This window comes from Coenobita brevimanus, chromosome 102 (genome assembly GCF_032717465.1).
Source record: "Coenobita brevimanus isolate Jiangsu-jjx chromosome 102, ASM3271746v2, whole genome shotgun sequence".
Classification (NCBI taxonomy): Eukaryota; Metazoa; Arthropoda; class Malacostraca; order Decapoda; family Coenobitidae; genus Coenobita; species Coenobita brevimanus.
In genome coordinates this window covers 35,956,745-35,981,786 of record NC_137055.1, presented here as the reverse complement: position 1 = coordinate 35,981,786, position 25,042 = coordinate 35,956,745, and the positions used below count along the sequence as shown (strand labels likewise).

The following is a 25,042-nucleotide window of genomic DNA, read 5'->3' as shown; positions in this document are numbered from 1 at the left end:
CACTCTCTCTCTCTCTCTCTCTCTCTCTCTCTCTCTCTCTCTCTCTCTCTCTCTCTCTCTCTCATACGAAGGGCCGAGAGCAGAACGCCACCACCCCTGCAAGGCGCCCCCCCGCAAGAGCCACACTAAAGCAGAGCACAGAGCACGGGGGGAAGCGCGTTACTCCACACCACCACAGCCACACCACATTTACCACAGCCACATCACACCACATATCACCACATACCAGCCACACCACACCACGTAGCATCACATACCAGTCACACCACACCACGTAGCATCACATACCAGCCACACCGAACCACGTAACACCACATACCAGTCACCACACCACACAACACCACATACAAGCCACACCACACCATATATCACCACATACCAGTCACACCACACCACATAACACCACATACCAGTCACACCACACCACATAACACCACATACCAGTCACACCACACCACATACCAGCCACACCACACCACACAACACCACCTATCAGCCACACCACACCACAACTTAACAAAAACTACCACATATCACACCACACCACATCGGTACCCACACCATTCACACCACCTGACACCCTTCACATTACTGCCTCCACCCTTCCCCAATCACGTCCAATCTTTCTGTACCTTAACACTTCATTCAAGCAATTTAACTTCTATTCTAATTTTTTTTCTATTGTTCTAGTACTATATTTCATTCAGATTTGGATATGAGAGAGAGAGAGAGAGAGAGAGAGAGAGAGAGAGAGAGAATCACTGATAGGCAGATGAATAAATATACTGAATGATCACTCTCTCTCTCTCTCTCTCTCTCTCTTTCTCTCATCAGTGCTACCTTCGTCAATATCATCACAACCATAGTCTTCTTTTCGGGTACATCATCATCACTACGAAAAATAGCATCGTCTTTATTTCCGAACACCATTACTATAATTCCTGTTAACTTTAATGCTTTACTATCATCACTATCATCATTACTATCTTGCTATCTTTACTAAGGCATCATCACTATAACTATCTTCGCTCACTTTACTGCTACTATTATTATTATATTTACCATCTACTGTTAACCCCTATCATCTTTACTATCTTCCCTGTCTTTATTACTACCCCTATCATCATCATTACTATCTATCCTGCCTTTATCTTTACCCCTATCATCATAATTACTATCTACCCTATCTTTATCCCTACTTCTATTATCATCATTACTATCATCGCTGTTATCATTCTAGTTGAAGAAGACAGGTTCCTAGATAACTACAAGAAATCAATAAGAGTTTTCGTTATTCCTGAACACAAAACAGGATTCAACCAACGCCTCGCAAATCGTACAAACACGCTCGTGGGAAATCAAGTAAATCAATCAGTACCCTTGCCATTCAAATCACTCGGTACCCTCGTCATCATCTTGTTTTGGTGAGGAAACTTTGCCTAGACACCGGAAAAATGGATAGCCAACCTGATTCAGAGGCTTGCACGCTCACGCACGATGACATGCTCTTCCGGGAACTGTGGAGCATCGGAAGCAGCTACGACACCTTCCGTGGGGCGATGGAGCCCCCACTCTTGTCGGAGCTGCCAAAAGACTTAATTCACTGTACACCCAGGAGGGACGGCTGGGAGTACATTGCCTCGCCTACCTCCCCCTTCCCTTCCCCCTCCCCCTCCCCTGAGTCACCTAGGGGTCAAGAGTGCACCCTGACGCCCATCTCCCCCTCCAAGGTCACATTAGGTGTTCACGTCAGCCAGGCGTGGGTTGACCCCTGGGATGAGGAAGTTTTGGGCAAGTACGAGGACTGGGAACGAAGCATTCTCAATGCACAAGCGACTGTTAAAAAGACGGCTGAGAAAGATCAAGAAGGTGGTGTACTGAGGAGGAAAAAGGGCACTGAAAAAGAGATTGCGGATGGGGAGAGCCAAGACAAGGAAAAGGCAAAAGATAATGTGGATGAAGAGCAGACGGAAGAAACAACACAGGAAGAGGAAAAAGATAATGTGAATGGAGACAAGAGACAAGAAATGACAAAGACCTTTACTGACGAAGCTCTGGCAGAATCGGAAAAAAATGTGCTGAGCGAAACAGGTGAAGAAGAAGAGACGAGTGACGAGCCGAAGTCAGCGAATGGCGAGGACGGTGAGTCTGAGAAAAACAAGGGATCCAGATTTTCCGCATTTTGGCGAAAGGTTAAAAATCTGTGTGGGTGTATGGGGAGAAACACGGCCAAGAAGAAAAAATCGAAACGTGGGATAGACAACAAAGCAAAGAAGAATAAGAAGGAGATCCCATCTTCTGAGTGAACACAAGGAGATGGTTAAATTCAGAGTCACTAAACGAAGAAATATTAACTTGAAAGGTTCCCTCCCCTCTCACCCACGATGTGAGACCCGGGGGGCTGCCAGGGACGAAGGGACAGTGCCGGGGACAACGGAGGAGTGCCGGGAACAACGGGGCAGTGCCGGGGACAACGGAGGAGTGCCGGGAACAACGGGGCAGTGCCGGGGACAACGGAGGAGTGCCGGGAACAACGGGGCAGTGCCGGGGACAACGGAGGAGTGCCGGGAACAACGGGGCAGTGCCGGGAACAACAGGGCAGTGCCTGTGACAACGGATGAGCACTGGCGGAGGACTGCCGAGGACCCGGGGGACTGCCTAAAAACATCTTCATCTTACTTTATTAACATCTTCCTTTTATCAGTCTTTATTTAACATCCACTCATATGCTTATCTATTTATCTATATGTACCTACTGTTATCTATACATATAAATCTACCAACATATAACCTCGACATAACATGCTTGGTTACACTGACCATCGCAGCCTGGGGTGGAGGGGACACAATACTTCCCCAGCATCCCTGTCTGTCGTAGGAGGCGACTAAAATGGGCCTTGCTTCCTCCAGTCTTTCTTTCCATACTGTCCTCTTCTGCCCTACATCTCTTCTTGATATTTCAGTGCTTCTTCCGGCCTTTATTTTCCCTCTACTCCTATCAGGTTAGATGTTTGGATTTATATTGCGAGTTAAGGACCTCCCACATCAATGCAAGCCTTAATGCCATACAGCCGATTTATGGTGTGGATAAGTCTTCATTATTCCCTCCTTCCTTCTTGAACTGAATTACATCGTCCGGAGAAAAAATACAATAAAATTGACGGCAGACTTGATCATTTCCAAAAGCATAATGACAGACTGGGGTGAGGACACTTCTTATATTTACTCCACGTGTGTGTGTGTGTGTGTGTGTGTGTGTGTGTCAATTATTTACACGACTGTTTTTTCCTGAATTCTACTTATTGAAAGGGAATTGTACTTTCTGTCTTCCTATCTATCTATCTAGCCACCTACCTAACCTACCTACCTATCTCTCTCTACCTACCTATTCATCTATCCAACTAATTATCTACCTACTCCCTCCCTCCCCGCTTACCTACCTACTTACCTATCTATCTATCCATCTATTTACCTCCCTCCCTATCTATCTATCTTTTTATCCATTATTTATCCACCTACTCCCAACCTACCTACCTACCTACCTACGTACTTACCTACCTACCCACCTACCTATCTACCTATCAATATTTTTAGCACATTTTTCCTTTTTTTTTTTTTAACAGGATCATTTTTTACGTAATTATTTTTTTTCTCAAAGTACTGCGCTGACATTTCTTTTCTTTTTTTTTTAGTTCACAATTGTAATATCTTTTTCGATTTTTTGCCTCAATTTTAATATACATTTTTCGCATTTTTCTTGAGTTCACGTTTTCAATATTTTTTTTATTTGTTTTCGAGTTAATATTCCAGACATGCAATGGATTTTAAACGTACATTTCTCTCTCTCTCTCTCTCTCTCTCTCTCTCTCTCCAATTTCCTCTATTTTCTCTTCCTTTCACTCCTCCCCGCTACTACCACCGCGTCTCCCCTTTTCCAATAAACGTACGCACCGTCTCCCCCTCCCCTCCTCTCTCCCCCTCTCCCTCCTAATCCCCTCCTCTCTCCCTCTCCCCCTCCCCTCCTCTCTCCTTCTCATTCCCCCTCCCATCCCCTCATTCCTCTCCCCTCTCCTATTCAACAGACTCCTATCTTCTTCCCCTCACTTCATTTCCCCTCTTCCTCCCCTCACTCCCTTACTTCAATCTTCACTCCACCCTTCTTCCTCTCACTCTCCACCACCCATCCCCTTCCCCAATCTCCCCTCCCCATTTTCCCTAATCTCTATCCTCCCCCTTCACTCCCCTCTTCACTTCACTCCCCTTCTCCTCCCCTCTTCCTCTACCTACCCTCCTCTCTTCTCCCGCCCCTATCCTTTTCCCTCCCCTCCCCCTTCCCCTTACTCATCTCCTCTCCCCTCCCCTTCTTCCCCTCACGTCCCCTCTTCCACTTTCCCCACGCTTTACCAAACCCACAATCTAACGCCTTTCTCACCTCCCCTCAGCTGCTCTCTCTCTCTCTCTCTCTCTCTCTCTCTCTCTCTCTCTCTCTCTCTCTCTCCTTCCTTCTCTTCTTCCTTTTTCCTCTCCTCTGTTTCCCATCCATCCTTTTCCTGTGTTCTCTTTCCCATCCACCCTACTCAATATCTTCCTTCCCTCCCTCTTTCTCCTCCGTCTCTCTCCCTCTTCCTCCCTTGTTCCTGCATTCTCCTCCCTCATTTGCCTCTCCTCTCCTCTCCCTTTTTCTCCCTCTTTCCTCCATTCTCCTCCCTTATTTGTCTCTACCTATCCTTTTTTTTCCTCCGTCTCTGCTCCACTCTCTTCCCTCTCCTCTCTTCCTTATCCTCCCTCTTTCCTTCATTCTCGTCCCTCACTTCCCTCTCCTCTCCCTCTCCCTTTTCCTCCCTCTTTCCTCCATTCCCTTCCTTCTCCTCCTTTTCCCTCCTTCATTTTCTCTTCTCAATATGGTTAGTTCTCTGACGTTTGTTCGTCCTATCCCTTTAACGCTTATCTGCCTCAACGCTCTCTCTCTCTCTCTCTCTCTCTCTCTCTAACATTCACCTCTCCTCTTCATTCCCCTTTTCTCTTTTCAGTCGTTCCTCTCCTCTCCTACACTATCCTGTTCTCAATTCTCTCCTCTCATCCTTCCATTCTTCTCATTTTCTCCTTCTTCTCCTCTCCTCTTCTCGCTCTCTCTCTCTCTCTCTCTCTCTCTCTCTCTCTCTCTCTCTCTCTCTCTCTACCAGCTATCCTCTCCTCTTCTACCCATTCCATCTGCTTTCTATCCTCTCCATGTGTCCCTTCCATCCTCTCCTCCTGCCTTGAATTCTGTAGTGCTACCTCTACTTGCCTGCCTGCCTGCCTGCCTACCTGCCTGCCTGTCTGCCTACCTACCTACCTACCTACCGGCCTGCTTCAACTCATGCCACCCCTGTACCTATTCTTCTATGTATTTCTTTGTATCACTCTCTCTCTCTCTCTCTCTCTCATACGAAGGGCCGAGAGCAGAACGCCACCACCCCTGCAAGGCGCCCCCCCGCAAGAGCCACACTAAAGCAGAGCACAGAGCACGGGGGGAAGCGCGTTACTCCACACCACCACAGCCACACCACATTTACCACAGCCACATCACACCACATATCACCACATACCAGCCACACCACACCACGTAGCATCACATACCAGTCACACCACACCACGTAGCATCACATACCAGCCACACCGAACCACGTAACACCACATACCAGTCACCACACAACACAAGACCACATACCAGCCACACCACACCATATATCACCACATACCAGTCACACCACACCACATAACACCACATACCAGTCACACCACACCACATACCAGCCACACCACACCACACCACACCACCTATCAGCCACACCACACCACAACTTAACAAAAACTACCACATATCACACCACACCACATCGGTACCCACACCATTCACACCACCTAACACCCTTCACATTACTGCCTCCACCCTCCCCCAATCACGTCCAATCTTTCTGTACCTTAACACTTCATTCAAGCGATTTAACTTCTATTCTAATTTTTTTTCTATTGTTCTAGTACTATATTTCATTCAGATTTGGATATGAGAGAGAGAGAGAGAGAGAGAGAGAGAGAGAGAGCGAATCACTGATAGGCAGATGAATAAATATACTGAATGATCACTCTCTCTCTCTCTCTCTCTTTCTCTCATCAGTGCTACCTTCGTCAATATCATCACAACCATAGTCTTCAATTCGGGTACATCATCATCACTACGAAAAATAGCATCGTATTTATTTCCGAACATCATTACTATAATTCCTGTTAACTTTAATGCTTTACTATCATCACTATCATCATTACTATCTTGCTATCTTTACTAAGGCATCATCACTATAACTATCTTCGCTCACTTTACTGCTACTATTATTATTATATTTACCATCTACTGTTAACCCCTATCATCTTTACTATCTTCCCTGTCTTTATTACTACCCCTATCATCATCATTACTATCTATCCTGCCTTTATCTTTACCCCTATTATCATAATTACTATCTACCCTATCTTTATCCCTACTTCTATTATCATCATTACTATCATCGCTGTTATCATTCTAGTTGAAGAAGACAGGTTCCTAGATAACTACAAGAAATCAATAAGAGTTTTCGTTATTCCTGAACACAAAACAGGATTCAACCAACGCCTCGCAAATCGTACAAACACGCTCGTGGGAAATCAAGTAAATCAATCAGTACCCTTGCCATTCAAATCACTCGGTACCCTCGTCATCATCTTGTTTTGGTGAGGGAAACTTTGCCTAGACACCGGAAAAATGGATAGCCAACCTGATTCAGAGGCTTGCACGCTCACGCACGATGACATGCTCTTCCGGGAACTGTGGAGCATCGGAAGCAGCTACGACACCTTCCGTGGGGCGATGGAGCCCCCACTCTTGTCGGAGCTGCCAAAAGACTTAATTCACTGTACACCCAGGAGGGACGGCTGGGAGTACATTGCCTCGCCTACCTCCCCCTTCCCTTCCCCCTCCCCCTCCCCTGAGTCACCTAGGGGTCAAGAGTGCACCCTGACGCCCATCTCCCCCTCCAAGGTCACATTAGGTGTTCACGTCAGCCAGGCGTGGGTTGACCCCTGGGATGAGGAAGTTTTGGGCAAGTACGAGGACTGGGAACGAAGCATTCTCAATGCACAAGCGACTGTTAAAAAGACGGCTGAGAAAGATCAAGAAGGTGGTGTACTGAGGAGGAAAAAGGGCACTGAAAAAGAGATTGCGGATGGGGAGAGCCAAGACAAGGAAAAGGCAAAAGATAATGTGGATGAAGAGCAGACGGAAGAAACAACACAGGAAGAGGAAAAAGATAATGTGAATGGAGACAAGAGACAAGAAATGACAAAGACCTTTACTGACGAAGCTCTGGCAGAATCGGAAAAAAATGTGCTGAGCGAAACAGGTGAAGAAGAAGAGACGAGTGACGAGCCGAAGTCAGCGAATGGCGAGGACGGTGAGTCTGAGAAAAACAAGGGATCCAGATTTTCCGCATTTTGGCGAAAGGTTAAAAATCTGTGTGGGTGTATGGGGAGAAACACGGCCAAGAAGAACAAATCGAAACGTGGGATAGACAACAAAGCAAAGAAGAATAAGAAGGAGATCCCATCTTCTGAGTGAACACAAGGAGATGGTTAAATTCAGAGTCACTAAACGAAGAAATATTAACTTGAAAGGTTCCCTCCCCTCTCACCCACGATGTGAGACCCGGGGGGCTACCAGGGACGAAGGGACAGTGCCGGGGACAACGGAGGAGTGCCGGGAACAACGGGGCAGTGCCGGGGACAACGGAGGAGTGCCGGGAACAACGGGGCAGTGCCGGGGACAACGGAGGAGTGCCGGGGACAACGGAGGAGTGCCGGGGACAACGGAGGAGTGCCGGGAACAACGGGGCAGTGCCGGGGACAACGGAGGAGTGCCGGGAACAACGGGGCAGTGCCGGGGACAACGGAGGAGTGCCGGGAACAACAGGGCAGTGCCTGTGACAACGGATGAGCACTGGCGGAGGACTGCCGAGGACCCGGGGGACTGCCTAAAAACATCTTCATCTTACTTTATTAACATCTTCCTTTTATCAGTCTTTATTTAACATCCACTCATATGCTTATCTATTTATCTATATGTACCTACTGTTATCTATACATATAAATCTACCAACATATAACCTCGACATAACATGCTTGGTTACACTGACCATCGCAGCCTGGGGTGGAGGGGACACAATACTTCCCCAGCATCCCTGTCTGTCGTAGGAGGCGACTAAAATGGGCCTTGCTTCCTCCAGTCTTTCTTTCCATACTGTCCTCTTCTGCCCTACATCTCTTCTTGATATTTCAGTGCTTCTTCCGGCCTTTATTTTCCCTCTACTCCTATCAGGTTAGATGTTTGGATTTATATTGCGAGTTAAGGACCTCCCACATCAATGCAAGCCTTAATGCCATACAGCCGATTTATGGTGTGGATAAGTCTTCATTATTCCCTCCTTCCTTCTTGAACTGAATTACATCGTCCGGAGAAAAAATACAATAAAATTGACGGCAGACTTGATCATTTCCAAAAGCATAATGACAGACTGGGGTGAGGACACTTCTTATATTTACTCCACGTGTGTGTGTGTGTGTGTGTGTGTGTGTGTGTGTGTGTGTCAATTATTTACACGACTGTTTTTTCCTGAATTCTACTTATTGAAAGGGAATTGTACTTTCTGTCTTCCTATCTATCTATCTAGCCACCTACCTAACCTACCTACCTATCTCTCTCTACCTACCTATTCATCTATCCAACTAATTATCTACCTACTCCCTCCCTCCCCGCTTACCTACCTACTTACCTATCTATCTATCCATCTATTTACCTCCCTCCCTATCTATCTATCTTTTTATCCATTATTTATCCACCTACTCCCAACCTACCTACCTACCTACCTACGTACTTACCTACCTACCCACCTACCTATCTACCTATCAATATTTTTAGCACATTTTTCCTTTTTTTTTTTTTTAACAGGATCATTTTTTACGTAATTATTTTTTTTCTCAAAGTACTGCGCTGACATTTCTTTTCTTTTTTTTTTAGTTCACAATTGTAATATCTTTTTCGATTTTTTGCCTCAATTTTAATATACATTTTTCGCATTTTTCTTGAGTTCACGTTTTCAATATTTTTTTTATTTGTTTTCGAGTTAATATTCCAGACATGCAATGGATTTTAAACGTACATTTCTCTCTCTCTCTCTCTCTCTCTCTCTCTCTCTCTCCAATTTCCTCTATTTTCTCTTCCTTTCACTCCTCCCCGCTACTACCACCGCGTCTCCCCTTTTCCAATAAACGTACGCACCGTCTCCCCCTCACCGTCCCCTCTCTCTCCCCATCCCCTCCTCTCTCTCCTTCTTCCCCTCCCCTCCTCTCTCCTCATTCCCCCTTCCCATCCCCTCGTCCCGCTTTCCCCTCTCCTATTCAACAGACTCCTATCTTCTTCCCCTCACTTCATTTCCCCTCTTCCTCCCCTCACTCCCTTACTTCAATCTTCACTCCACCCTTCTTCCTCTCACTCTCCACCCCCCATCCCCTTCCCCAATCTCCCCTCCCCATTTTCCCTAATCCCTATCCTCCCCCTTCACTCCCCTCTTCACTTCACTCCCCTTCTCCTCCCCTCTTCCTCTACCTACCCTCCTCTCTTCTCCCGCCCCTATCCTTTTCCCTCCCCTCCCCCTTCCCCTTACTCATCTCCTCTCCCCTCCCCTTCTTCCCCTCACGTCCCCTCTTCCACTTTCCCCACGCTTTACCAAACCCACAATCTAACGCCTTTCTCACCTCCCCTCAGCTGCTCTCTCTCTCTCTCTCTCTCTCTTTCTCTCTCTCTCTCTCTCTCCTTCCTTCTCTTCTTCCTTTTTCCTCTCCTCTGTTTCCCATCCATCCTTTTCCTGTGTTCTCTTTCCCATCCACCCTACTCAATATCTTCCTTCCCTCCCTCTTTCTCCTCCGTCTCTCTCCCTCTTCCTCCCTTGTTCCTGCATTCTCCTCCCTCATTTGCCTCTCCTCTCCTCTCCCTTTTTCTCCCTCTTTCCTCCATTCTCCTCCCTTATTTGTCTCTACCTATCCTTTTTTTTCCTCCGTCTCTGCTCCACTCTCTTCCCTCTCCTCTCTTCCTTATCCTCCCTCTTTCCTTCATTCTCGTCCCTCACTTCCCTCTCCTCTCCCTCTCCCTTTTCCTCCCTCTTTCCTTCATTCTCGTCCCTCACTTCCCTCTCCTCTCCCTCTCCCTTTTCCTCCCTCTTTCCTCCATTCCCTTCCTTCTCCTCCTTTTCCCTCTCCTTCATTTTCTCTTCTCAATATGGTTAGTTCTCTGACGTTTGTTCGTCCTATCCCTTTAACGCTTATCTGCCTCAACGCTCTCTCTCTCTCTCTCTCTCTCTCTAACATTCACCTCTCCTCTTCATTCCCCTTTTCTCTTTTCAGTCGTTCCTCTCCTCTCCTACACTATCCTGTTCTCTATTCTCTCCTCTCATCCTTCCATTCTTCTCATTTTCTCCTTCTTCTCCTCTCCTCTTCTCTCTCTCTCTCTCTCTCTCTCTCTCTCTACCAGCTATCCTCTCCTCTTCTACCCATTCCATCTGCTTTCTATCCTCTCCATGTGTCCCTTCCATCCTCTCCTCCTGCCTTGAATTCTGTAGTGCTACCTCTACTTGCCTGCCTGCCTGCCTGCCTACCTGTCTGCCTACCTACCTACCTACCTACCGGCCTGCTTCAACTCATGCCACCCCTGTACCTATTCTTCTATGTATTTCTTTGTATCACTCTCTCTCTCTCTCATACGAAGGGCCGAGAGCAGAACGCCACCACCCCTGCAAGGCGCCCCCCCGCAAGAGCCACACTAAAGCAGAGCACAGAGCACGGGGGGAAGCGCGTTACTCCACACCACCACAGCCACACCACATTTACCACAGCCACATCACACCACATATCACCACATACCAGCCACACCACACCACGTAGCATCACATACCAGTCACACCACACCACGTAGCATCACATACCAGCCACACCGAACCACGTAACACCACATACCAGTCACACCACCACACAACACCACATACCAGCCACACCACACCATATATCACCACATACCAGTCACACCACACCACATAACACCACATACCAGTCACACCACACCACATACCAGCCACACCACACCACACAACACCACCTATCAGCCACACCACACCACAACTTAACAAAAACTACCACATATCACACCACACCACATCGGTACCCACACCATTCACACCACCTAACACCCTTCACATTACTGCCTCCACCCTCCCCCAATCACGTCCAATCTTTCTGTACCTTAACACTTCATTCAAGCAATTTAACTTCTATTCTAATTTTTTTTCTATTGTTCTAGTACTATATTTCATTCAGATTTGGATATGAGAGAGAGAGAGAGAGAGAGAGAGAGAATCACTGATAGGCAGATGAATAAATATACTGAATGATCACTCTCTCTCTCTCTCTCTCTTTCTCTCATCAGTGCTACCTTCGTCAATATCATCACAACCATAGTCTTCAATTCGGGTACATCATCATCACTACGAAAAATAGCATCGTCTTTATTTCCGAACACCATTACTATAATTCCTGTTAACTTTAATGCTTTACTATCATCACTATCATCATTACTATCTTGCTATCTTTACTAAGGCATCATCACTATAACTATCTTCGCTCACTTTACTGCTACTATTATTATTATATTTACCATCTACTGTTAACCCCTATCATCTTTACTATCTTCCCTGTCTTTATTACTACCCCTATCATCATCATTACTATCTATCCTGCCTTTATCTTTACCCCTATCATCATAATTACTATCTACCCTATCTTTATCCCTACTTCTATTATCATCATTACTATCATCGCTGTTATCATTCTAGTTGAAGAAGACAGGTTCCTAGATAACTACAAGAAATCAATTAGAGTTTTCGTTATTCCTGAACACAAAACAGGATTCAACCAACGCCTCGCAAATCGTACAAACACGCTCGTGGGAAATCAAGTAAATCAATCAGTACCCTTGCCATTCAAATCACTCGGTACCCTCGTCATCATCTTGTTTTGGTGAGGGAAACTTTGCCTAGACACCGGAAAAATGGATAGCCAACCTGATTCAGAGGCTTGCACGCTCACGCACGATGACATGCTCTTCCGGGAACTGTGGAGCATCGGAAGCAGCTACGACACCTTCCGTGGGGCGATGGAGCCCCCACTCTTGTCGGAGCTGCCAAAAGACTTAATTCACTGTACACCCAGGAGGGACGGCTGGGAGTACATTGCCTCGCCTACCTCCCCTTCCCTTCCCCCTCCCCCTCCCCTGAGTCACCTAGGGGTCAAGAGTGCACCCTGACGCCCATCTCCCCCTCCAAGGTCACATTAGGTGTTCACGTCAGCCAGGCGTGGGTTGACCCCTGGGATGAGGAAGTTTTGGGCAAGTACGAGGACTGGGAACGAAGCATTCTCAATGCACAAGCGACTGTTAAAAAGACGGCTGAGAAAGATCAAGAAGGTGGTGTACTGAGGAGGAAAAAGGGCACTGAAAAAGAGATTGCGGATGGGGAGAGCCAAGACAAGGAAAAGGCAAAAGATAATGTGGATGAAGAGCAGACGGAAGAAACAACACAGGAAGAGGAAAAAGATAATGTGAATGGAGACAAGAGACAAGAAATGACAAAGACCTTTACTGACGAAGCTCTGGCAGAATCGGAAAAAAATGTGCTGAGCGAAACAGGTGAAGAAGAAGAGACGAGTGACGAGCCGAAGTCAGCGAATGGCGAGGACGGTGAGTCTGAGAAAAACAAGGGATCCAGATTTTCCGCATTTTGGCGAAAGGTTAAAAATCTGTGTGGGTGTATGGGGAGAAACACGGCCAAGAAGAAAAAATCGAAACGTGGGATAGACAACAAAGCAAAGAAGAATAAGAAGGAGATCCCATCTTCTGAGTGAACACAAGGAGATGGTTAAATTCAGAGTCACTAAACGAAGAAATATTAACTTGAAAGGTTCCCTCCCCTCTCACCCACGATGTGAGACCCGGGGGGCTGCCAGGGACGAAGGGACAGTGCCGGGGACAACGGAGGAGTGCCGGGAACAACGGGGCAGTGCCGGGGACAACGGAGGAGTGCCGGGAACAACGGGGCAGTGCCGAGGACAACGGAGGAGTGCCGGGGACAACGGAGGAGTGCCGGGAACAACGGGGCAGTGCCTGGGACAACGGGGCAGTGCCTGGGACAACGGAGGAGTGCCGGGAACAACGGGGCAGTGCCGGGGACAACGGAGGAGTGCCGGGGACAACGGGGCAGTGCCGGGGACAACGGGGCAGTGCCGGGGACAACGGAGGAGTGCCGGGAACAACGGGGCAGTGCCGGGGACAACGGAGGAGTGCCGGGAACAACGGGGCAGTGCCGGGGACAACGGAGGAGTGCCGGGGACAACGGAGGAGTGCCGGGAACAACGGGGCAGTGCCGGGGACAACGGAGGAGTGCCGGGGACAACGGGGCAGTGCCGGGGACAACGGAGGAGTGCCGGGAACAACAGGGCAGTGCCTGTGACAACGGATGAGCACTGGCGGAGGACTGCCGAGGACCCGGGGGACTGCCTAAAAACATCTTCATCTTACTTTATTAACATCTTCCTTTTATCAGTCTTTATTTAACATCCACTCATATGCTTATCTATTTATCTATATGTACCTACTGTTATCTATACATATAAATCTACCAACATATAACCTCGACGTAACATGCTTGGTTACACTGACCATCGCAGCCTGGGGTGGAGGGGACACAATACTTCCCCAGCATCCCTGTCTGTCGTAGGAGGCGACTAAAATGGGCCTTGCTTCCTCCAGTCTTTCTTTCCATACTGTCCTCTTCTGCCCTACATCTCTTCTTGATATTTCAGTGCTTCTTCCGGCCTTTATTTTCCCTCTACTCCTATCAGGTTAGATGTTTGGATTTATATTGCGAGTTAAGGACCTCCCACATCAATGCAAGCCTTAATGCCATACAGCCGATTTATGGTGTGGATAAGTCTTCATTATTCCCTCCTTCCTTCTTGAACTGAATTACATCGTCCGGAGAAAAAATACAATAAAATTGACGGCAGACTTGATCATTTCCAAAAGCATAATGACAGACTGGGGTGAGGACACTTCTTATATTTACTCCACGTGTGTGTGTGTGTGTGTGTGTGTGTGTGTGTGTGTGTGTGGAGTTCGAGGAAATGAGGGAGAAAAAGGAGGGAGAAAAAGGAGGGAGAAAAAAGAGGAAAGGGGGAGAAAAAAGAGGAAAGGGGGAGAGAAAGAAGGAAAGGAGGGAGAAAAAAGAGGAAAGGGAGAGAAAAAAGTGGAAAGAGGGAGAGAAAGAAGGAAAAGAGGGAGGGAAGGGAGGAGAGGAGGGCCTGGAAGGAATAAGTGTTGCAGTGAGACAGGAAAGGAGGACGAGGAGGAGGGGAAGGGGAAGGAAAAGGGGGAGGGGAAAAAGAAGGAGGGAAGAAGGGGGGTGGGCCTGGTGCAGGGGAGGGGAGGAAAGAGGAAAACGCAAGAGGGGGAGGGGGTATGAAGCAAGGGTCAAGAGCATGTAACGGAGTGGGGGAGGGGAGGGGAGGGGAAAAAGAGGACTTGACGGGAGAGAGAGGGCCGGGATGGGGAGCACGCATGGTTGGGGGGGTTAGGATGGGAGGATGGGATGGGAAGAAAAGAAAGAGGGAGAGGAAGAGGAAGGAAGGGGAAGAGGGAGATTGAAGGAAAGGGAGAAAAGAGAAAGGAGTTAAGAGGCAGGGAGAGGGGAGAGGGAAGAGGAGGAGAAGAAGAGGGGAGGGAAGAAGAGGCAAGGGAAGGGGTGGGAGGGGAAGGAAAGGGAGGGAAGAAGAGGGGAGGGGAGGGAAAGGAAGGAGAGAAGGGAGGGAATAAAAACCATACAAAGAAAAAACAAAACAAAAGAGGAGTACAGACGGGTGGCTTTCATATACCCTGCACGCTGCGGCGCCGATAAAGCTCTACCCTCATACAAAGCTCACGATTACGGCACAACACCTCACGAATGGAGTCCGTGAGGTGAAGACACGCACGCACGCACGGGTACCTCCTGGGCATCACACAGCAAGAGGGTCCAAGTAGGGCTGAAACTGTTGCATCTTTCCAATAAATAAGAGTTTTATATATGGGGATACACACACACACACACACACACACACACACACACACACACACACACACACACACACACACACACACACAGGAGAGAGAGAGAGTCAGGGCAGGGTGTGCGCTGACGAAGACTAAAGAAAAGGCGACGAAGAATAAAGAAAATGAGAACAAGATTACGGGAATAACTCACTCCACAAAATCAATAAAAAACTCTTCCATACGATGATTTATTTTTCTTTATTTTCTTTACTCAACCCTCGAGATGTGTGGCAGAGAAGAGGTTAATGAAGAGTATATTTAACGTACAAATAAATAAATAAATACATAAATAAATAAAATAAAAGGGCTTGATATTGACTTGCATACAACAACACAATGGCCGGAAAGAGACAAAGCGGCGAGAAGAGTGACGCCAAATTATCTCCCATTATCCCTCTCTCTCTCTCTCTCTCACACACACACACACACACACACACGTTAACCCCTTCGTGTGTGCGTGTTTGTGAAGGGCTGTGTTGAGAGGAAGAGAAGGGATGTTGTTGTTCTAGTAGAAGGTGAATGTTGTTAGGTTTTGTCTCTTTGTTATTATTATACTGGATTGGTTGTCATCATCATCATCATCATCATCATCATCATCATCATCACCAATATCCTCAGCCCCCCTCCCCAACTCCCCACTCGTTCTCCTCTCTCCTTCCAATTCCTTCCCTAAAGCTTCCACTCCCTTCTCCCTCCCAACTCTAACCCCTTCCTCTACTCTCCCCTCATCTACTCTACCTTCCTTCCCTCTCCCCTCCTCACTCCATCGCCCTTCTCTCTCCTCCCCTCTCAACTCTACCTCCTTCCTCGACTCTCCCCTCATCTATTCTCCCTTCCCTCCCTCTCTCTCCTTACCCCATCGCCCTTCTCTCCCCCCTCCTCTCTTTCCCTCAAGTGTGCAACAGTGACCACCAATCCATCCGTTGCAGCCTTGGACACGGTGCAACTAGAACACCTTGAACGGCGATTGAGTGATTGCAAGGTCGCCCCCACCCCCTCTCGACCCCCTCCCCCCTCGACCCCCTTCCCCTCGACCCCCTCCCCCCTCGACCCCCTTCCCTATCACTTTAACTGCTGACGATGTTCTGGCGTAATTGAACTGATGATTCTATTTACTCTTCCGTGATAAATACCTTTTGGCAGTTCTATAAAAGCATCATCATTATTTTTATTATCATCAGTCATTATCCAGCAACCATCGCCACCATCAACACCTCCACTCATCATCATCATCATCATCATCCACCCATCATCAATCATCACACTCATCATCATCATCATCATCATCCACCCATCATCAACACCACTCATCATCATCATCATCATCATCATCCACCCATCATCAACCATCACACTCATCATCATCATCATCATCCACCCATCATCAACCATCACACTCATCACAACACCACCACTCATCATTCACCCATCATCAACACCACCACTCATCATCATCATCATCATCATTATCATCATCATCATTTCCATTTAACTGCAACAAGGAAGAGGATGAGGTAACACACAACACCTACATAACATACAAATACTCTCTCTCTCTCTCTCTCTCTCTCTCCCTCTACTAGTACACACACACACACACACACACACACACACACACACACACACACACACACAAACCTTTTACGAATCAAACACAAAGAGATGAAGAAAAACACAAGAACCGTAACTGAGAAAAAAAAAAACGCACACACACCCATGGAAAAACACCTAAACAAAAAACCAATGACAGAATAACTAAAATAACAGAAAATATATATAAGAAAATGAAACCAACAAAAAATATACCGCTACCATAACACTAAAAAAATATATATGGTACAAAAAACAGAAAAAAATGCCCCCCCCCCCAAAAAAAAAAAAAAAAAAAAACATATCTGCTCTAATAATCTCACCTGAAAGGCACCAAGAGGGGGAGGGGGAAAAACTTGCCCCCGGGAAAGAGAAAGGAAAAGTCAATAGGGAAAAAAAAAAAGAAGAAAAAGGTGATATGTAAAGGTGTGACTGAATAGATGAAGAGATTACTTCGTACATTTGCAGAGAAACAGAACGGGAGGGAAGGGGAGGGGAGGGAGGGGAGGGAGGGAGGGAAAGAAAATGAAGGAGGAAAGGGAAGGAAAGGAAGACAGGAAGGAGGGAAGGGAAGGGAATGAAGAAGGGAAGGGAAAGAAAGAAACGGAATGAAGGAGGGAAGGGAGAGGAAGGGAAGGGAAGGGAAGGGAAGAGGAGGGAAAGGAAGGCTCGGAATGAAGGAGGGAAGGGGAAGGAAAGGAAAGGGATGGAGGAGTAGAAAGCAATACAGGATGAAATGCAGAACGAAAGAGGTGAGAAAAAACAGCCACAAGGTGAGAAAAATGAAGAAGACGAATGATAAAATATTGACAAAGATAAATTACAGTGAAAAATAAATCATAATGAGGATAATGACGGTGTATAGGAAGAGGGTAATAAAGGACCCAGAGGGAGTAATAAGGACAGGGAAAAAGAGGAAGGAAGGAGAAAAATAAAGGAAGGAAATTTATATACAAGAAAAGATGGAGAAATAAGATGTGATATAAAGTGAGGCAGATATTATGAAACTAGGAAACGAGGAAGAAGAAAATTTTAAAAGAGAGAAATGCCAGGTTGAGAGAAAAAAGTTGCAATGAGAGAGAGAGAGAGAGAGAGAAATTCCGAATATATCTAGGTGCAAATAAACATAACTACAAAATCATACTCTCTCTCTCTCTCTCTCTCTCTCTCTCATGACCCTGGGGTGAACTGGGTATAGCGGAGAAGAATATGCGTGAACTGGAGAGAGTCACGGATTTTGAATATTATACACACCACTGCCTACCCCTCCCCTCACTGGATGCAGGGTCAGGCAAGGGGAGGAAGGAAGGAAAGAAGGAAGGAAGAAAAAGGGAGGGAAGGAAGGTAGGTAGCAAGATAGGAAGGCATGAAGGAAGGAAGGAAGGAAAGAATAAATAAATGATGGAAGGAAGGAAGGAAGGAAAGAAGGAACGAACGAACGAATGAAAGGAAGGAAAGAACGAATGAAAAGAAGGAAGGAAGGAAGGAAGAACAGAGACATAAATGCCTTATAATTCTCTCCAGATCATCCACTGTCTTGTAAGAATATACGCATTTCTTCAAGACGTAGGCTTTACTAATTTATAAAGAACTGATAAATGAATGGTGGTTAGACAGATGCAAAAATTGATAAAGATAAGGAAAAAGATACATTGATATACTGAGAAATATATATATAGAGTTGAATATACTGGATGAGAGAGAGAGAGAGAGAGAGAGAGAGAGAGAGAGAGAGAGAGAGAGAGAGAGAGAGAGAGAGAGAGAGAGAGTCAACCAGTCTGCCACCCCAACAACCCACAGCCAAGAACGTGACTACCACCAAGAGTGTGTGTGTGTGTGTGTGTGTGTGTGTGTGTGTGTGTGTGTGTGTGTGTGTGTGTGTGTGTGTGTGTGTGTGTGTGTGTGTGTGTGTGTGTGTGTGTGTGTGTGTGTGTGTGTGTGTGTGTGTGGAGAGAGAGAGAGAATTACTGCTTTCTTCCCTCTCTACCTTTTTTCTTCTCAACTTCCATCAGTTTCCTTTCTACACTTCTTCCCTTCCTCCCTTCCTTTGCTCTTTCCATCCCTCCTCCCCTGCATCATCATCATCATCACCATCATCATCATCATCGCCATCATCACCATCATCATCATCATCGCCATCATCACCATCATTATTACCATCATCATCATCATCATCAAATCATCATCATCATTCATCCTTCTTTCTCGTTTCTCCACTAGCTTTTCACTCTTTCTCCTCCCCTCTCACTCCCTTCTCCTCCCCCCCTTCTTGCTCTTCTCTTCACCCCACTCCCTCCCACTCCTCTCCTTGCTCTTCTCCTTCTCCCCACGCCATTCTCACAAAATCACTCTCCACTCTCCTTCCTCCCACTTCTCCCCCTGTTCCTCTCCCCTCCCCGTCTGCCTCTCCACACCCAATCCTCAGTCCTCCCCACTTCTCCCCACCCAATCCTCAGTCCTCCCCACTTCTCCCCACCCAATCCTCAGTCCTCCCCTCCCTTCTCCCTCCACCCAATCCCCAGTCCTCCCCTCCCCTCCCTTCTCCTCCCCACCTATTCCCCAGTTTTCCCTCCCCTACCCGCCCAATCCCGAATCGTCCCCTCTCCTCCCCACCCACTCCCCATCCTCCCCCACCCTCCCACTCCCGCCCGCCCCTACACTAAAACATTGATCTGTCTCAGGTGTCTGCCCTCCCTACCGGCACACACACACACACACACACACACACACACACACACACACACACGTCTACCCACTTACTGTAGGGATGATGATGATGATGATGACGATGAAGGGAAGTGATCACAGTTGTGTGGTGATGCTAGGTTGTGATGATGAGTGGAAGTGATGATAGTTTGTGATGATGATGATGATGATGATGATGATGGCAGTGGTGGTGACATGCATAAGAAGCTAATCACCATACCAGATCCCCAAGTAGGTAAATTAATGACACCTGTACGAGCAATTAAGGTACTGGGAATGGCGTTGGTATTAGAGAATGGTAGTGGTGGTAGCAATGGTGGGGGTAGTAGCAGTGGCAGTGTGCTGCTGGGGAGGGGAGGGATGGAGCGGGGAGAGAAGAGGGGTTAGGGGAGAGGAAGAGAGAAGACAGAGGGAAGATTGGGGAGAAAGAGGGGAGAGCTAGACACAGGATAAGGGTAGGAAGGGGGGAAGGACAGACAGAGGGGAGGAAACAGGGAGAGAGAATGGAAGGGGAGAGAAAGATAGAGAAGGGGAAGGAAAGGGGAAGAGCTGGGAGAACAAGGGGGAGGGGGAGGGAGGGGAGAAATGGGGGAGGGGAAGGGAGGGGGAAAATGAGGGAGGGGGAGGGCAAGGGGTCCCATGACTGGGCTTACAATTACGTTAAGGGGCAAAATAATGGAGGAAAGGGGAAGGGGAAGGGGGAGGAAAAAGAGGAGGGAAGAGAGGGAGGAAAGAGGAGAGTAATAATAATAATAATAATAATAACAACGACAACAACAACCAGAAATCCAACCATGCATAACCCACAACAAAAAACAATTCGAAAAAATAATAATAAAAATAAAACGCTGAATAACCCATGAGAAAAAAAAACTCAAAATCTTTAATAGGGTGAAGTGAAAATCTTAGAACACGATAAGGAAAAGTGTAAGAGCGAGAGAATTACTGAAGAGATATAAATACCGTTTGTGTAATGCTTATGCAAGAGCCCTCTGAGAATCCCCCCTCTCTCTCTCTCTCAACTACACTCTTTTCTTCTTTCCTCTTTTCCCACTCATCCCTATTTCACTCTCCCACTGTCTCCACCTCGTCTGTCTGTCTGTCTGTCTGTCTCTCTCTCTATCTCTTTCTCTCTCTTTTTCCAATCGTATTCAATTCTTCTTCCTATCTCACGACATGTTACTTCCTCCTTTCTGGTCCTTCCTCTGCTTCCTCCATTTCTTTTCCTTTTTCTTCCTGATTCTTTACCATTTCCACATTTCCCTTCTTCCCTCATTCTGATCCCATATCCTTTCTTCCTGTTCTTCCTCCCTCTCGCTTTTCTTTCTTTTGTTTCTTCCTCCTCTTCTTCCCTTAGCCCCATTTTCTTCCCTATTATTAACGATTTCTTTATATCTCTATACTCTTCCTTCTTTCCCTCCTTCCTTCTTTCCTTCCCTCCCTCCTTCCCCAGACACCTCCCACGCCTCCTTCCCATTCCCTTCTTGACCCCCCAAAATGATGTAACTTAAACAATTAGGCCACTTACAAGCACATCCTTACACACACACACACACACACACACACACACACACACACACACACTTCTCTCCCCTCCCCAAACAATGTAACCCCACTAATTAAATCATTTACAAGCATTTCCTTCTCATGTCTCCACCACACACACACACACACACACACACACACACATCCACCACCACCACCATTTCCTAAACACTGATTCATATCCTTTAATAAAAACTGTATCTTTTACTACCTGCCTTTACTATTTCCTTTACTACTTATCCTTGTATCTTACCTTTACTATCGACCCTTTACTACCTCGCTTTACTATTTTCCTTTACTTTCTTTACAATCTATCCTTTACTACCCCTCCTCTATCTATCCCCTACTTTAATCGTACTATCCTTCATTTACTTTACTATCTTCGTTAACTATCCCTCCTTTACTACCCTTTTCTTTCTTTACTCTCTCTCCTTTAACACCCTCCCTTTACTATCAATTCTTTACTTTCTTTACTGTCCATCCTTTACTATCTTTACTCGTACTCTCTCTCCTTTACTACCCTTCCTTTACCTCCTCCCTACCTCCTCTCTCTCTCTCTCTCTCTCTCTCTCACACACACACACACACACACTTCAAGGATTCGCCAAAGCATACAAGTAACAGTAAATACATCCTCCACGACGGTATGCATTAGTTAAGAATGTGTGTGTGTGTGTGTGTGTGTGTGTGTGTGTGTGTGTGTGTGTTAGTTTACACGGCTACCATCGCAACCACACACACACACACACACACACACACACACACACACACACACACACACACACACGACTTTTTCTCCCCCTCCTCGCACCTCTCTTCAATTTTTCCTCCCTCTCATCTTCCCTCCCCTTCCTTCTCTCCCCTGTTCCTCCTCCTCCTTCCTCACTTCCCCTCCCTCCTCCTCTCCTTCATCCTGTACGGTACGCGTTAGTGTGTGCATGTAGGTGTGTGTGCGTGCATGTGTAGGTGTGTGTATGTGTGGTTCTAGCAGCAGGTGGGAGGCATAAAGGTAATCAGCTGACCAAGGTGTTCTTCCTTCCCTTTATGTTACTTCCTCCCTTCCCTTCCCTTCCTTTCCCTCCCCTTTCCTTTCCCTTCCCTTCTCTTCCCTTTCCCTTCCTTTCCTTCCCTTCCCTTCCCATCTCATCTTTTGCTATCCCCTCCCCTCCTGAGAGAGAAAGAGAGAGAGAGAGAGAGAGAGAGAGAGAGAGAGAGAGGTAGGTTGGGGGTGGAAGAAGAGTTGGAGAGCAACCTGATGCAACAGGCTGCGTGTTTCTCTCTCTCTCTCTCCTTGTTCTTTCCTTTCCAACCTCCCCCCTTTTCTCTCTCACCTTCATTCACCTCCCCTTCCCCTCACTCCCTCTCTCTTTTATCCCCTCAACATTCCCACCCTCCCTCCCCTCTCCTCTCATTTCCCCTTCTTCCTCACCCCCATTACCCCCCCCCTTACCCTCTTCGTATACCTCCCCTCCCCTATCTCTGCATCCTTAAGTTTCCCCTCCCTCTCTCCTCCCATTCTCAAATCACCCCTCTATTCCCCTCTTCTCTTCCCATCCCCACTTCCCGTCCCCTCACCTGCACTCCAAAAAAATACCCCCTCCCCCCCAAAAAAAAAATAGAACTCAAAATCGCTAAGAAAAAAAAAATGCTAACATCTTATAGAATTTCGCTCAGACTGCAAAAATCGCTAAAATTCAGCCAGATTTCTTGAAGGTAAACATTAATAAACAAAGTGAAAATTTCCAGATCTAGTGGGGAAAACGCTGAACTGGCAACCCTGTGTGTGTGTGTGTGTGTGTGTGTGTGTGTGTGTGTGTGTGTGTGTGTGTGTGTGTGTGTGTGTGTGTGTGTGTGTGTGTGTGTGCCCTTCTGCCTACACGTCACTCAATGTAGCATAAATATAGTTTACACGCCGACACATCTACACCCACGCAATACCACTCCACAAACCTTCGTAACTCCACCACTCCGCAACACTCCTATCACTCCACTTCACCACTCCACAACACTCATCCACTCCACACCTGTACCCCTTATGTTTTACTCCACCACTCCACAACACTCATCCACTCCACACCTATACCCTTTACCTTAAACTCCACTTCACCACTCCACAACACATATAACTCCACTCCCCACACTTACACCCCACGCCACAACACTATCACTGCACACTTATACCCTACTTACAACTCCACTCCCCACTTACAATGCCACACCACAACACTTCTATAACTCCACACCTATAACCCTTTCCTGTAACTCCACACTTCACTGCCAAAAGAATGTCTGCCTTCACTTTAAAAAAAAATCGAGATGGTGAAAATAAAAAGAAAATTAAAGAAAAAACTAATTCTTTTTATAATGAAAGGGTCAAGAACACCATTTTCCACACCGCTACACCATAAACACCATCACTACTGCCACTACTAATTACACCTACCTTCATAAAACATAATTCTATATACTTTCATCGCTGCAAAAGTTACTGTTCACCAGACTTACCTTACAGTGGCACAGTACGTCACATATTCACTGACACACACACACACACACACACACACACACACACACACACACACACACACACACACACACACTCCCCACGCCCCCTTCTACCACACCCAACGCTTTTAAAAAATCACCACCATCACCATCAGCACCACCACAAATACCACATCATACCACACCACACCACACCACGCCTACACCTCAAACACCCCCTCCGGTACAAGAAAGGCATAGTTTATATAGTACTCAAAGGCACCCAAATATACCTGCGTAAAATGCGTCTTAATTACAATGCAGCATACCTGGACGTGAAAACAAGTGCAGGCTGGGTACCTAGTCGCACCTGCAGTGCCGCCTGTGCACCTGTACAACACTCCACACACACACACACACACACACACACACACACACACACAAGGTCATACTATCATAAAAATCTCCATCGCTGATCAACACAGGTGTAAATTACGTACAGGTGTGAATTTGCCTTTACCTGTTGTCCGTATTCCACTCGTCTGCTAACCTGTAATGGAGAAGGAATTGCTTTATTACACACAGCACTAAAATGGAAGATAAAGAGTTACATAAATATTGAAAGTTACACAGATCTTGAAAGTTATGTAAGATTTGGCAAACATCTTAACCCCATTGCGTCCCTTCCTTATTCCTTCCCTCTGTCTCGTATTTAATTATGTAAGCTATACATTTATACATATACTGATAGATATAGCGATAGGTATATTCGTAGATAGGTATGTATATGGAAATACAGAGGTAGATAGAAGCAGAGACAGACGGATGAAGTGAGAGAAGAGAAATGGGATGTGAAGGGAAGACAACAGAGAAGGGAAGAAAAAAAAAAAGAGGAGAGAAGAGGAGGGGAAAGAAAAGAAACAAAGGGAGAGAAGGAAATACAAAAGATGACGAAAAAAGACGAGACACTAAACAGAGAAATGCCAAAATAAACAAAAAACGCCATCACACACACACACACACACACACACACACACACACACACAGCTCTGCCTTCTAGCTATAACTGGCAACTCCACCCCATCCCAGTCAGTCAACCCCGCCTCATTATAACCTCAACACACAGCCTTTACACTGACTGGATACGCTACACCACCCACAACTCTGAATCACAATCTATCTATCTATCTATCTATCTATCAATATACAGACGGATAGATACGATGGATAGATAGAGAGATGGATGGATAGACCGATGGCTCCTAGTAACCCCCCCACACACACTTTACACTGAATGGAAACGCTTCACCACCCAAAATTGTGACTCACTATCTATCTATCTATCTATCCATCTATCTATCTATCTCTACTAGCAATTAAGCTATGTAGATATAGTTGATCGATATAGACATACACTGAAAGAAACAATACCAGCCACAATTCTGTACAAACCACTATCTA

General features: G+C 46.5%; 1 protein-coding gene across 4 annotated transcripts in view; it reads right to left on the bottom strand.

Moving 5' to 3' along the window:
• pum (pumilio) overlaps window positions 1-25,042 on the bottom strand; it is a 494,630-nt gene that overhangs the window by 292,510 nt on the left and 177,078 nt on the right. For all 4 annotated transcript variants that reach the window (XM_080284657.1, XM_080284659.1, XM_080284658.1 and 1 more), the window contains one exon: window positions 24,102-24,131. In XM_080284657.1, the coding sequence (XP_080140783.1) occupies window positions 24,102-24,131 (30 nt within the window). The remainder of the gene's footprint in view (window positions 1-24,101; window positions 24,132-25,042) is intronic.